Raw genomic sequence first — 15,734 nt, 5'->3', positions numbered from 1 at the left:
ACTCTGCCATAGAGAACCCCAGATCCTTGCTCCAGTCTTTTCCCTTCTTGCTGATTTAAGTACATTCAGACTCTACCCACTGGGATCAGAGAAGTATTGATCTGTTGGTCTAGTGGGATCTCCAGCTCCTTTGCTAGCCCAGCTTCCTGAGCCTCTTCTTGGAACAAGACAAGGTCAAGAACTGAACTACCTTACAACTGTTTTATTTATATCTGACCCGAAGAGTCCTTACTGAGCCTGACTCCTTAACATTGCAACACAGGCAGGGTCAGGCACCATTTACAAGGCCAGCTTTTGTAAGTTAAACCTCAAGAGGGGGCTGGTAGCGGAGGGACAGAGATCTTCCTCCACCAAACCTGCTGTACTTTTGTGCCGAGCATTTTGCCTGTTTACGTACCTGAAAGTCATTCTCTTGCTTCCTATGGCTACAGTTGCTGCATAATTAAGCAAGTCCTTAAATAGGCAGCAACTGTAAAAGCCCTTGCTGCTTAGCGGCCTGGGGATGGGGTGACCTGTGGCCCCCTCCACCTGTTGACAGCATATCTCTCGCCACTGCTGCTGGGCTGCCTAGGTCTGCTGGAAGTTGGCAGTCCAAAAACACCTGGAGGCATAGGTCTCCCATTCCTAATTAATGGAATTTTTGAAGTTGGCTATGTGCAGCAGGGACGCGGGTGGCGCTGTGGGTAAAAGCCTCAGCGCCTAGGGCTTGCCGATCGAAAGGTCGGCGGTTCGAATCCCCGCGGCGGGGTGCGCTCCCGTTGCTCGGTCCCAGCGCCTGCCAACCTAGCAGTTCGAAAGCACCCCCGGGTGCAAGTAGATAAATAGGGACCGCTTACTAGCGGGAAGGTAAACGGCGTTTTCGTGTGCGGCTCTGGCTCGCCAGAGCAGCGATGTCACGCTGGCCACGTGACCCGGAAGTGTATCCGGACAGCGCTGGCCCCCGGCCTCTTAAGTGAGATGGACGCACAACCCTAGAGTCTGTCAAGACTGGCCCGTACGGGCAGGGGTACCTTTACCTTTTATGTGCAGCAGGCTAGCAGGTTGGGGATGCTAGAACCTTTCTCCCCAATTTCTAGTTTTCTATCTGGAGGCATTCTTGACATAAAGCTTAATGGTACAGCCCCCCCCCCCTCCAAATGTGGTCTTCCTGAAAAGCGGGAACGGTGTTCTCAGTGGTCTTTGACCTGACCCATTTTGTCGGGTTTGCCTGAGATCCTGCAGTGTACTTCTCCCCAAATTCAGCCACCCTTGGGAGCTTCATTTCTGTCTACATGCTTGGTTGGGACTTGGGTACAACTTTTAGCCTGGATAACACATGCTCACCCCAAAACACAGAAGCAAACTGGCAGAACAGGATCTCCTCTTCCTGTCTTGAAGGCCTTGGCTACGTAAAGTCTGGTTCTTGTGTGGCTGGCTGAGGGATTTCATACAGATCAGCTGATGCATTTTTTTTAAAATAAAGAAAACAAGTGTGTATTGAAAAGTCAGAGCAACTGTGCTAGATGCGTGCTAGATTTCGCAGTCTGCAACATGATCATTCTATATAGGCAGAGATGGGGCACCTGTGGACCTCCAGATGTTGTATTCAGATTCCTGCCGGTTGCTTAGTCATGGGTGGGAGTTGTAATCTCAGCAACAGCTGGAGGGGGGCTGGTTCCCCATCCCTACAGTGTCAGGCTCTAAACCCCCACTCCATACCCAGTGGTGTAGCATGGGCTGCCAGTGTCCGGGGACGTGTGGAAGGGGGGCTAGGGAGGAAAATGGGCAGAGTACACATAAGAAAAGTTGTTCTGTTATCTGGAGAGATCACTTCCTGGTTCGCATGGGGAAGCTGTTTTCCAGGAGCCCAGCAAGAGAACCACGCAGCTTTATTGAGGCAACACAGGGTGTTGAAATTTTGGCCCCCTAATAATTTTGCACTCTGGACAACTGCCCCTGTGCCCCCCTATGCTACACCACTGCCCACCCCACCCCAAGCTTAAGATGCCACAGTTGTCTGCAGTGCCGTTCAGTCACCAGGTTTGCTGGTAGAATGGATTTATATGAAAATGATTAGGACAATGTTTCTTGGGTTGTTTTTGGACTACAGTTCCCATCATCCCTGGCCACTGGTTCTGCTTGCTAGGGATGATGAGAGTTGTAGTCCATCAACAGCTGGAGACCGAAGGTTGGGAAACACTGGACTTAGGAGAATGTTTCCGAGAGAGACAAGCCCCAAACTTTTTGGAATCTACAAACCCAGCTTCAGCCCTCCACTGCTTCAATCTCATTGGTCTTAAAGATGGTGTTTTTATCCAGTTTTATTGATGTCACGGTTTTGTTTTGTTTTAGCAGTAGCTTCAAGTTCCAAACCTATTGCAGAGAGAGAACACCTTCCGGCCCCCTCCCCTCCCCCACTTGTGCCGGGCGGGTTGGTACCCAAGCAATTGGGGGGGAGGTATATGGCTTCTCCAAAAAAAAAGGGGGACAGAGGTTTAGGAAGCAGGGCTGTTTTTCCTGTTTTGTTCCCCTCCCCACTTTCATTTCACACACTTTTTATATTATTAAAATAAATAAATAACCCAAAAAAACAACCCAACCGTAAACAGGACAGAATCTCAATAAACGAGAGGACGGACAAAGACAAAATGACGAATGGACGTGCGTTTTGGGTGGGTGGGGGCATAGAAGGAGGGCAAGGGCGGGGGAAACAGAACACCTTTTGACATTCCAAAGAAGAAGAAATTCGGGGGCGGGGGCGGGGAGAGAAGCAGGGAGAAAGAGCGACACGAGCAGGACTTTTATAAGACAAAACTAGGACACCTGGGTTCTCTGAACAGGCACTCCCCCAGCTTAAATCTGGGAGCCAGCCCGCCTACCCAAACCGGGCGGGAGGCAACCATGCAAGCTACAGAAGAACTAAATTAACGAAGTTTGGGGAAGGAGGGGGGAAGAGAGACACTGTTACCCCCATACACTTACACACACACACACACGAACAGTCCAGAATCAGTTGACTACGTTGGGAGTTCAGGGAGGCCCCAATCCAGTTTAAAGGAGGAGCAAAACACGGGCTCCAAACTTTGTCCATGGTGGAGCCTTTTGTGGAGACTACAGGCCACCTTCTGATCCGCGCTGAGAAATGCCGTGGCCATTTTCAGTGTGGGCAGGCACAGTCGGACACGACTGGCAGTGCCCCCCTTAACCCTCTCTTTGGCAGTTGCCCCTCTGGGCAGAGTAGCGAGGGCAGGAAAGCCCCAACATCTCCCCCTGCCCCACATGCAGACTGGAGCAAAGGGTCCCGCGTGCATTCTCGCAAAATGGGAGGACCTTTTCCCTCTCTGCCCCCCATCTAGGCAGCAGAAGAAACCACTCCCTGTTCTCTTACCTCATCCAAGAGGCCTATTGTGACGAGAGAAAGCAAAGAATAGAGAGGGAGCCCAGAATATTCCCTCCAACCCACCACACACAAAAAAAAACATCCACATTCCCCAGCAGAGGGTAAACAGTCACTTTGTCCAAAATTCACAGCTAGGAAGAGAGCGAAATCCCATACTTGGGACTGGGAGTGGGGAGGGAGAGGGGAGGTTAAATCTGGGAACCTGTCAAAAAATGTCCCTCCTGCCCTTCCTGGAGTCTCTGTTGCTTTTGCTGTCAAAACTCCCAACAGAGCAGTCGCCTGGCCCACAGGTGTGTTTCGTGAAGGGGGCACCTGTTGGATTCCTGCCTGCCATGCAACTTGTTGAAAAGGTACAGGACCTCCGCCGGAAAACAAAAAGGTGGTGCGCCCGATCTCTCCAGCCTGACCCTTCGTAGTAAAGACTCCCAAAACATGCATGTCACCGGCTGCCACCTCCCCTCCCTCCCCGATGTAAAAAGGACGAGGGGGAAAAGGGGAATGTCTTTCCGCTCTAGACGCCCAGCACGCACAATTCCTGCCCCGCGTGGAAAATGCTCCTTGGTGGCTGCCTTTATGGCTTTGGAAAAAAATAAATAAGATGCAACAGGCAGCGGTTTCCTGGGGGATCGAAGAAGGGTAGAATCTCACACCCCACCATATCAGGCGCCCCCTCCCCTTTGCTGACAGTTCCTGTGGGGCGGGGTCGGAGGAAACAACAGTCCAGAAAGTTCCGAGGCTGAGCGCACATCACTGGAACCCTAAAGAAAGGAAAGGAAAATTGATGTTGGTTTCTTTGCTGCTCCTTCTCCCCCTGCACGCCACCCACCCTGGCCCATTCCCAAAATGTCAGGTTTTGTGTTGAGAATGTTTGAGATCACCATGTTTTGGCCCTGGAAGGGACAGCAGCCGCAAGGTACCAGCATACATTTTAGTCTAGGTTGGTCATAATGGGAGAGAGACAAAAGAGGAGGTACCTTTTAGACAGCAGCATTTGGGAAAGGATGGAACTGGGAGTTGGCTGGTAGGGATGGGAGCCCGTGGCCCTCCAGGTGCCGTTGGACTACAACTCCCATCATCCACTGGCCATGCCAGCTGGGGATGATGGGCATTGGAGTACAACAACATGCAAGAGGGCCAGAGACTCCCCATCCCTGCTCTGAACAGTGATATTACTTCTCTAATCATTGGAATTTGTATACTGCTTTAATTGTGTTTTCAGTGTGGTTTAGTTTAGTTTAGTGTTGTGTGTGTGTGTGTTAGAAACAGGTTGCTACAGTGGTACCTTGGTACTCAAATGCCTTGGCTTCCGAACAAATCGGCTCCCGAACACTGCAAACCTGGAAGTGAGTGTTCTGGTTTGCGAACGTTTTTCAGAAGCCAAAAGTCCGACACAGTTTCTGATTGGGTGCAAGAAGCTCCTGCAGCCAATCGGAAGCCATGCCTTGGTTTTTGAACCATTCCGGGAGTCGAACGGAATCCGGGAACAGATTAAGTTCAAGAACCAAGGTACCACTGTATTATTGATGGCATCTGTCTTCTCAAAAGACAGTGAAATGTGCCTCCGAGGGTGAAGTCAAACTGTTGGAGAATCACAGCACCAGCTGTGGCTGCAGAGACCGGTATGGCTGATGGTATGGCTGAGAAGTGTACAAGAACCAACATATTTACACATCCTCTGTCTATCTCTCAGCGCAGGTAATCCACCAAGGTTGTGCTGGAGTTGTTGGCATCTGTCTGTCTCAAGGGAAATGGGAGTGTGCCTCTGGGAGTCAAGTCAAACCGCTGAGTTAACAGCACCCAAAATCACCCCCCCCCGGGCATAAGCCTGGGCAGGGTGTATGGAAGTCCTGGGCTGCCCAGACAAGAGGTTCCCCCCTTGCCCTGGCCTCCCCAATGTGGTCCAAAGGAAAGCAGAGCAAAACGTTTGGCACCAGGAGTTGCCAGAAGGTGCCATCCACCCACTTAGGGACTCCACTCTGGATCTGTGTAGGGTTTAGTCCTTAGTGGTTGGCATAGAAAGGGGGTGGGGATCTTACAAATCCCATGTAAACATAATCCACAATATAATGAAAAGACCATCCAACCAGATCCCTTGGCGTTTTAGGTAAAGGGTAAAGGAACCCCTGACCATTAGGTCCAGTCGTGGCCGACTCTGGGGTTGTGGCGATCATCTCGCTTTACTGGCCAAGGGAGCCAGCGTACAGCTTCTGGGTCATGTGGCCAGCATGACTAAGCCGCTTCTGGCGAACCAGAGCAGTGCACGGAAACGCCATTTACCTTCCCGCCGGAGCGGTACCTATTTATCTACTTGCACTTTGACGTGCTTTCGAACTGCTAGGTTGGCAGGAGCAGGGACCGAGCAACAGGAGCTCACCCCTTCGTGGGGATTCGAACCGCCGACCTTCTTAACCCACAGCGCCACCCGCGTCCTGATTGTGGCATTTGGTTACTTAAAACCAAATGCCTTCCTTACTGTAAATAAACTAGAGCTTTCTTAAGTTACCCAGGCATGTTCCCAGTTATGACAGACAAAAGGCGGGGATTGAAAGCATTAGTACAGCAACGTGATCTTGAAAAACCCGCAGTGAGCAAGGGGACAGGATTCTTGGGTGGGCCCTGCTACTTTAGGGCAGGGGTGCCAAATTTCCATTCCAAAATGAAAACCTCATTTATCAAATGGGCAGCTTGTGAGGTGACAAATGAAGACCTCTATGTATGGTTTTTTTTAATAAAAAAAATTAAAACCTAAGTAGGGCAAAGTGTTGCTGCAAGTGGAGCAATGCATCCAATAGCCCTCCCTTCGCCTGTTTTGACCTGCTCAAAGTGGGGAGGGGAGGGGCTTCAGAGGAGCTGTGAAAGAGCTATCTTTGACTCCCTCAGGTGGTCAAAGGGGGGAACCGCAAGCAAGCTGAGTGACCAAGGTACTGGTATCATCATCATCATCATCATCACAGTTGTACATTGGTTTTCAAACAGATAAGTTCTCAAACATTTTGGCTAATGAATGCTGCAAACCCAGAAGTGACTGTTCCGGTTTGCAAACTGTTTTTGGAAGCCGAATGTCCGAAGGGCTTACACGGCTTCCGATTGGCTGCAGGAGCTTCCTGCAGCCAATCAGAAGCTGCGCTTTAGTTTTGGAAATTGAGCGGACTTCTGGAATGGATTCTGTTTGACTTCCAAGGTAGAACTGTATTATTATCATCACCATCACTATCATTATCATCATTATTATTTATTGAATTTATATACAGTGGTACCTCAGGTTACATACGCTTCAGCTTACATACACTTCAGGTTACAGACTCTCCTAACCCAGAAATATTACCTCGGGTTAAGAACTTTGCTTCAGGATGAGAACAGAAATCGTGCTCCGGCGGTGTGGCAGCAGCGGGAGGCCCCATTAGCTAAAGTGGTGCTTCAGGTTAAGAACAGTTTCAGGTTAAGTATGGATCTTCGGAACGAATTAAGTACTTAACCCGAAGTACCACTGTACCACCCTATACCTGGAGGTCTCTGGGTGGTTCACAGAACAAAACCAAAATATAAAACCACAAAATATAGAATCAAAATAAAAACATTTCAGTGGTTTAAAAAGTTCAATGCAGGGGTTTGTTTGCCCCTTAAAAAAAAAAAGTAACCAGGGAAGCATCTCCAAATTGCACTAAAGTTATGCCTTGTGGGTACATTTCTCTCTCCCCCCCCCCTGCTGCCGTGCCCCCTTCTGCCATAGGTACTCACAGTCCCTGGTGGCAAAGGGCTGGTGGTGGTTGCCTTAGTCCGACTGAACGCTTTCTACTACGATGCTGGGTTTGTCCCGCGCTGGAGGATTCTTGTTGATGTAGCTGTTCAAAGTCTTCTCCTGAAGAAGGGGAGAGGAGGAAGTGTTCAAAGGAGCAAACGGGATGCTCTCAGCTCCCACCATGATCCAAAATCCCACTGACAGCATTTTGAAGCCACCAGCCTTGCCCTCTAACCACTGGATGCTACTCTTTGCCTGCTTTTCCCAGAGAGGACCAAGGAGTCCTTGCTCCCCCGTTGTGACCCAGCAGATCACACCCCTGGCTTTTCAACGCCACGCCCCCCACTTCCTCCGAGCCAGTGTTTCCCAAACTTGGGTTTCCAGCTGATTTTGCACTACAACTCCCATCATCCCTAGATAGCAGGGATAATGGGAATTGTAGTCCCCGCTCTTGCTGCAATGCGAGACTCACCTCCACTAGCTGGTGCCAGTGCTCGATGGGTTTGCGTGGGTTCGCCAGCATCTCAGCCCAGTGGTCCCTCCCGGGTGCGTCTGCGTCGCTGCCCACTCTGCACATCCCGATGACCTCGTTGTGCCCAATGCTGTGGAATAAGAGAATCATAAGGATTGCAGAAGGGGCCACAAGGGTCATCTAGTCCAACCCTCCACAATGTGGGGGATCTTTTGTGAACGTGGGGCTCAAACCCACAACCCTGAGGTTAAGAGTCTCACGCTCTACCAACTGAGAGAAGAGGATGAGCAACGAATAGGGTGGGGAAGGGGGCACGATGGGACTTCAGCATTGCGGCGCGTGTGTTATGAATCAGTTTAACTTACCGTATTTTTCCCTCTATAGGACGCACTTTTCCCCTCCAAAAATGAAGGGGAAATGTTTGTGCATCCTATGGAGTGAATGCAGGCTCCTTGGCTTCAGCGAAAGCAACGCGAAGCCTTTGGAGCGCAGTGCGAGGTCCCGCTGCGCTCCAAAGGCTTCTGGGTTAGCAGCGCAAAGCCTCCGCAGGGCAGCGGGGTGCCTTCACCCTGCTGCCCTGTGGAGGCTTGAAAGGCTGTCCCCAAAGCCAGAACAGGGAGACGGAGCCCTCCATCTCGCTGTTCTAGCTTGGGGATGGCTGCACAAAGCCTCCACAGGGCAGTGGGGTGCCTTCACCCCGCTGCCCTGCGGAGGCTATAAAGGCTGTCCCCGAAGCCTCAAGCCTTTGGAGTGCAGCAGGAACTCGTGTTGCGCTCCAAAGGGTTTGGGTCAGCGAAAGGAACCTGAAGCCTTTGGAGCGCAGCGCGAGGTCCCGCTGCGCTCCAAAGGCTTCAGGGATCTTTGAGGCTGGTGGTGGGGGAAAGCAACGCTTCCCCCCTCCGCCAGCCCCACAAGCTCGGGGGCCAGTGGCAAGGCTGCACGCAGCCTTTGCGCTGTTCCCCAACCTGCTCTTGAACGCACCTTGAACGCACCTTGTTTTAGAGGGGGAGAACAAGAAAATTCCCCCCCCCCTGTTCTCCCCCTCCTATGGTCCGGTGCGTCCTATGGTCCGGTGCGTCCTATAGAGTGAAAAATACGGTATTTACATTGGGCTGTAACCAAGGCTGGTCCTATTCAGAGTACACCGATCAAAATAACTGAATCTAAGTCAAGTCCATTAGCGTCAATGGGCTTCCTCTGGGTAGAACTAACATTGCAATCTTGGGACCGGGGATGGAGAAAGACTATTAAGGCCATTAAAAAAAAAAAAGCTTGCTATGCCACTTCCCAACTTAAAGAATTAATAGTTTAAGATGGGGATGAGGAACTCCTCCAGATGTTTCCGGACTTCCCATCATCCCTCACTGCTGGCCAGTCTGGCTGGGGCGGATGAGAGCTGCAAGTTCCCCATCTCTGCTGTAAGAAATGGTTGTGGCTGGCGACACAAGGAAAGCTTGCTTTGTGCAAACGAGCCAGACTCTCGTCTCTGATTCAGCACTGCAAGGCTCCTATGCAGAAATAACATCGAAGCAGCTCTTAAAAAACAACAATACCTGCCACACTAACGTTTTCCTTTCAAGGTCAAGGAGAAGAGGATGGAACCAAGGCATCCGGGCTCCCAGACTCCCATTCTCTGCTCTGCTTCCCATCCCTTGAGAGAAGCAATAAATCCTGGCGCTCAGCCCCCTCCCCTCATTTAAAAGCCCCTACTCGCCTTGCAGAGAACTCAGCTCTGGCTCCCATTTCTGCACAGTCAAAGCAGGAATTCCAGCATTCCTGCAGGTTGCACTGCCTTTCCTGTGAAGCGTGGGGGCCCTCCCTTGAACCCCATGCATCTTGCCATTCATTAGACACCAGGTTCCTCCCAGGAAAACCTGGTCTGGATTTTCCACACCCCTTTTGGAAGAAGCAGGAATCTCAGCTCTTCCTCTAGCTTGCACTGCCTTTTCCTGCGAAGCCGGACGTCTTCCCTTGCCGCCTCTTGCACTGCACATCATGCCAATCCCTGGCCTAGGAAAACTGGGTCTCTGCCTCCACGTGTGGTCCTGGTTCCTAGTGCCCTCTTTGCCAGACCCCACACATCCCTTTGGTCAGAGCTAAGAATCCCAGAGTTGCCTTATTTTGGCAGGTTGGCAAAGAAACACAGTGGGAATTACTGATGCCCAGAAGAGACTCATCTGCTGAATGGAGAATGGAGGGACTTAGGGGCAGAGTGCGCATCTGTGTGCGTTGTGCCTCACCAGTCATAATCCATGACCGCCAGGGTGATGCTGACATGCTCCATGCTGTCTTGGGGGATGTCAAAGACGAGGGCCTCGTTGTAACTGGGGTTGAGCGTGTTCTTCTTGATGGATGTCTTGCGCTTCTTCAGCCGCCTCCCTTCGCACATGAGGGATGCCTTGACGTAAGGATCTGGAGAGAGGAGGCTGACGGAATTATGGGGGAAGCAGACCAGGCCCGGCCCATGCTGCCTACTTGCCACCGTTCTCCCCACCCCTGCTTTAGGATGCTGCCATCTTGACAGCGGTTCCAGTCCCAAGATATGCTTGGCCTTTGCGGTTTCTGGGCAGTCCCAGGAAGTGCTCCCCAGTCCCATCAGAGATGACCTCTAGCGATTGGGGAACAGCGCCTGCCAATTGTTTTTGCTCCAATGCTTGGATGCCCGAGATGGGATGTGACACTTGGGTGAGGGTCAGTGGGCACAACCTCGTCCAACTCCATACAACTGTGATTTCCGGGAGAGAGAAGGGGGACTTCAGTAAACCTGAAGGAGCGTCTCCACCCTCGTCGCTCAGCCCGGACACTGAGGTCCAGCTCCGAGGGCCTTCTGGCGGTTCCCTCCCCGCAAGAAGTGAGGTTACAGGGAACCAGGCAGAGGGCCTACTCGGTAGTGGCGCCCACCCTGTGGAACGACCTCCCATCCAATGTTAAGGAAATAAGCAACTATCTGACTTTTAAAAGACATCTGAAGGCAGCCCTGTTTAGGGAAGTTTTTAATGCTTGATGTTTTATTGTGTTTTAAATATTCTGTTGGGAGCCACCCAGAATGGTTGGGGAAACCCAACCAGATGGGCAGGGTATTATTATTATTAACGCTGAGGGCTGAAAAACTACTTGCCCCCAGAATATTTCAGGTCTACACCTCTCCCCAAGCACTGAGGCCCAACCTGCCAGAGCCAATTCCACATTTTATGACTCTCAAAGTCCATCCCTCCATGTCAACCACATGAAGGCTGCTTTCAGCAACTACCATAGAGATGCAATCGTGTTCTTGGTAGCTGCCCAGAGAGTCCCACCCAGCGTGTCCCAACCACACATCCATTTGCTTCTCACCAACCATACAGCCACCTTTTGTGTCCCAACCTCTTCCTATTAATAGGCCCCGAATCCTGCCTTATTCCACTATAGGACCACCCTTCCAAAAGACAAAGTTCTATCCACTCCACCCACCGTGCATCATCTTGCTAAAACCTAGCCCAGGGGAGGGCAGCTATCAGGCTGATGTGACCTATTTTTTCCCAGGAGCTCCAAAGTCTACCAATCAGGTCCAGGTGCAAAACAGTGCCTCAGACGGGTGGACACACATACAGAGAAACAAAAAACAGGGTGCCTCTGAGCACATGCTCAGTCCAGGAGGTTTCCAGCCCCGGAAGGGATAGGCCTAGCTAGACCTGGCATGAAACATATCCTTGCATTTCACATGAATGGTTTTTTGTAATGCAAATAGCAGCTGCTGGAGTGGTGGTGGTAAATAATTATCGTACCGTAGCAGGCACCATCAGGCGGATTACAATAGGCAGCTTTGGAGGGGAGATTTCCTTCAGCAGCACAACAAGGAAGGAAACGGTTAAACTTCCTGTCTCCTCCTCCTGCGATCTCTTAAGCATCAACACCCTGCCCCATAGCTGCTATTTGCCTTTTTTTGTGTGACCATAAAATGCAAAGAAATTATTTCATTTCATTTAACATCACATGCTGTTCGTCCCTGAGCTCACACATCCTTTCGCACACAAAAATCACTCCTGGTCCCCCCACCCGCTGCCATTTTCTTAATTTCGGCAGTCTCACGGGGGTGTGGGGGTGTGAGCTGTGTTGTTTCTGCTGATGTTAAACTACCCTGGTCAACTTACTGCAAATAAGCCACAGACTGATCACCGGATCCCAATACACTATTGGTGCCTCTCTATCCTAGCTGCCTAATGTACTTCACTACCACAACCTCCTTTCCAGCATTTCCCCCCCTCCTCATCTTACTTGCCCATATTTTTCTCCTGCCTCCAAGCCCTTTCCTTCTCTGGGGTCCCTTACTGAGCCCCAATGTAGGGCTCCACTGCTTGATTCAATCTGAACATATTTAAGCCTCCAACCACACACTGGATTGGCCAACATACCAGCCAACATATGGGACTGATCAATACATTTTGCTGCCTAAAGCGAAGAAAAAGACGGCGTGTGTTACTCACACTTCCATAAATAGAAGCTGACTCCATGACACACAGGGAGACAGCGGTGTCCCCCAACACCTCGCCACTGCTGCCCCTGCCAGCACCTGCCCCCTGTGACACCCACCTCACTCGGCCTAATGATAGGGCCGGCCCTGCTACAGCCCTTCTTCCCCCACGGCTGCCCTGCCGGCTCACCAGAAAATCCAGTCAGATCCATGGCTTTGAGGTTGGTGGCCTTGATTATGGTGACCGTGAGGCGCCCAGCGGTGGGCAAGTAACAGAGAGAGAAATTCAGCTCCCCCAAATCCGCTTTTTCCTGTGAGATGGGAGAAGATGAAGAAGAAAACAATGTGGTCAGTAAAAGTATCTGGTGGAGAAGGAAATCCCAGCACAGAGGAGGCCGCCTCGCTGGAATCTGGCAGCATCAGTCAGTATGGTGGCTGGAGAGGCATACTATATCATTATATACAGTCGTACCTCGGCAGTCGAACGGAATCCGTTCCGGAAGTCTCTTCGACTTCCAAAACATTCTGAAACCAAGGCGCAGCTTCTGATTGGCTGCAGGAAGCTCCTGCAGCCAATCAGAACCCGCGGAAGCTGCATTGGATGTTTGGGTTCCAAAGAACGTTCGCAAACCGGAACACTCACTTCCGGGTTTGCAGCGTTCGGGAGCCAAAACGTTCGACTCGCAAGGCATTTGACTTCCGAGGTACAGCTGTATAATATAAAATAATGGGTTTGTCGTACTCAGAGCAGACCCATTCAGTGATTTCTATAGGCTTACTCTGAGTAAAACCTAGTTGGCTACAACCCAATATTTTAATATTGTATTTTATCGTTGTGAGCAGCCCAGAGGAACCATGTTATTAAGCATCCAGTAAAAATGCTGAATAATGAACAGTAAAGGCTTTCAGATGGAACCTCCAGTGGCATAACAGGTTAAGTGTATCTGGTTGTTAACCTGAAGGCTGGTGGTTCGAGCTTACCCAGGGACAGCTGTGGGCAGGATTCCTGCATTGCAGGGGGTTGGACTAGATGACCCCTGGGGTCCCTTCCAACTCTACAATTCTGTGATTCTGTGACCTGGTCCAAAGTTGCGCTGTTGTGTATGTGTGTCACGTGCTCCTTAAAACCAGGCCCAGTCAATGGTCTGGCTGCAGCATTGCACAGTTGTGCACCATTCAACAGTATAACAGAATTTCACATCGGAAACTAACATAACCCCCCTCATATATCCAATTAATTGTATCAATAATACATTGCCCATCTGATATAAGCCACATGGCAAGCCCCAAATCAGAGCATGTTGTAAGCTTTGTTTCAAACTGCTCTAATCTGTGTTATACCCGATTTATTCAGAATATTAATAATTACTATAATGAATCTGTTATCACCAATGCATTCCCTCAAGTGGCCCCTTTTCCTCATGCTGTCAATGGGCATTTGTTTACTTGTACTTGGATTATCCAATCTCTCGAATACATACATATATACCGTATTTTTCGCCCCATAGGACGCACTTTCCCCCCTCCAAAAATGAAGGGGAAATGTGTGTGCGTCCTATGGGGCGAATGCAGGCTTTCGCTGAAGCCTGGAGAGCGAGAGGGGTCGGTGCGCACCGACCCCTCTCGCTCTCCAGGCTTCGCGCAGCTCTCCGCAAAGCGCGGGAGCCCGGCGCTGGGCTCCCGCGGCTTGCGGAGAGTTGCCTACATGCTGAAACCTGGGCACGCTGAGCTCAGCGCGCCCAGACTTCACGCAGCTCTCTGCAAGGCGCGGGAGCCCGGTGCCGGGCTCCCACGGCTTGCAGAGAGTTGCCTGTTCTGGGGGCTGGGGTCGGGGGAAGCTTGGGCTTCCCCCGCCCCAGCCCTGTGCCTGGGGGAAAAATATCCCCCCCCCTTTATTTCCCCCCCAAAAAACTAGGTGAGCCTTATGGGATGGTGCATCCTATAGGGCAGAAAATACGGTAAATACATATATGCTACTTAGCATCTTCCCTACAATGCAAGAAGAACAAGCTAGGCACATTTATTCTCCTTCTGCAAAAAGGCAGTCGAGGAAAATCTGTGCAGCCACACAATCCTCAGGAGAGACATACACAAGGAACCCACCATATTTCATAATAATGTTGGAATCAACTGGATTTCGCCAAATTTCACATTACAAGTTACAACCTTATGGATACAAACCTGATGGAATATTGCTGGCTTTCTTTAAAAGCTTAAACAGCCCTAACATGTGTGTACATGGGAGGGAATGTTGCTTCAAAAATCTAACCAACGTTTGCATTAGGAAAAGCACCATGGAAAACAAAATCTCAGAACAAAGAATTTCAGTGTTCCAAAGATGGGCTGGGGAGGAAATATAATAAATTTCATTTCCTCTGAAGCAGAAAAGGCGAGAGTATCAGCACACAGGCATACCTTACTTTTCTGTGTATAAGACTATGGTTTTTTACTGAAAAATTAGGTTCAAAATAGAGGGTTGTCTTATACATGGGTAGTACCTAGGGGTGACATGGGATTGGTTGAGGCCACGAACCGGAGATGGTCTGCAGCATGTTATTGGTGTCTGTGGCAAGGGGTGGTGTTGATTGGGTGCTAGCATTGTTGGCCAGGCAGGTGAGTGATTTTCTGGGTCACCCTCCCCAAAAAAGCTCAATAACTCTGGGCAATCTCTCTCCATTTTCCAAAACAGCGGGCGTCTTATACACAGGGGCGTGTTATACACGTAAAAGTACGGTATTTCCCAATGTAGTTGGAATTCAAATACCAACATGGATCTTGGAATTCTGCTGGGCTGAACAGATATTGTGGACTCTGCTTATGTCAATTTCTATCCCAGGTTATTATCACCTGGGGAAAGCGTTTTAAAAGCAGCTGCGGTGCACAAATGAGAGAGAGAGGGAGGGAGGGAGGGAGGGAGAGAGAAATCAGAAGGCTGGGAGCAGATAATCTTTCATACGTTGAAAGATCTGTGTACCAAGACCACAAAGAGCGCAGGTGAAATTGGCAAGATGGTAGACAGCTAATGCCAATTTCACATCCCCAGGCAAGATGATTTGCTGCTGCTCTTTGCGACCTTCTTGTTCGGGGATGGGGGATGCGTGTACATGCATGTGCGTGTATTAAACAGACACACACACTGGCTCTATGAGTACGGAGGGCCTAGTGAGTCATTGCATAATTAGCACTGAATTTTCAAGGATCAGCTGCTGTGTTTGATGGCGTGCATATATATACACATATGTTCAGAAACTCTGCAGATATTTGAGACCTTGTCCCCAGGGTGGCTGTTCTTTCCCAAGAAGGAAGAGCGCAGCAACATGGTGAGAAGGAAAAGGCCTCCTCTGATCAGTGGCCCCTTAGGCCTACTTTTCACTGAGGTGGCAAACTGTATCATCGTCATCATCAATTTATGAGTTTCCTCCTACACCATCGTCTGGGTTCTATTACAACACACTAGAAAAGGCAGCTTCCAGCGAACATCTCAGAGAGAAGACTAGGCAAGGACCCTTCTCCCCAAAATCCAGGATTTTTTGGCGGGGAGGGAGGAGAGGGAATATTTTCATACAGAGAAGAGGACACACTCATCCAAGTCCCCACCCCAGCAATGCTTCAGGGGAAATCTAGTCTTTAATATTCCTCACGAGCCAGAATCTTGTTGACAGTGCTCCTTGGAGCCTAACTTTCCTGCTGAGGC

The 15,734-nt window shown here is 50.3% G+C and overlaps 1 protein-coding gene across 1 annotated transcript in view; it reads right to left on the bottom strand.

Moving 5' to 3' along the window:
* Nucleotides 1–2,282: 2,282 nt before the first annotated feature.
* SYT3 (synaptotagmin 3) overlaps nucleotides 2,283–15,734 on the bottom strand; it is a 58,714-nt gene continuing 45,262 nt past the window's right edge. Inside the window, exons 6-10 of the mRNA XM_053362764.1 lie at nucleotides 12,231–12,351; nucleotides 9,831–10,002; nucleotides 7,591–7,720; nucleotides 7,118–7,238; nucleotides 2,283–4,137 (exon numbers count right to left, since the gene is read on the bottom strand). Coding sequence (XP_053218739.1) covers nucleotides 7,152–7,238; nucleotides 7,591–7,720; nucleotides 9,831–10,002; nucleotides 12,231–12,351 — 510 coding nt within the window. The 3' untranslated portion in view covers nucleotides 2,283–4,137; nucleotides 7,118–7,151. The remainder of the gene's footprint in view (nucleotides 4,138–7,117; nucleotides 7,239–7,590; nucleotides 7,721–9,830; nucleotides 10,003–12,230; nucleotides 12,352–15,734) is intronic.

Source organism: Podarcis raffonei, chromosome 13, assembly GCF_027172205.1.
Source record: "Podarcis raffonei isolate rPodRaf1 chromosome 13, rPodRaf1.pri, whole genome shotgun sequence".
NCBI lineage: Eukaryota > Metazoa > Chordata > Lepidosauria > Squamata > Lacertidae > Podarcis > Podarcis raffonei.
This window is presented reverse-complemented; position numbering and strand designations above follow the sequence as displayed.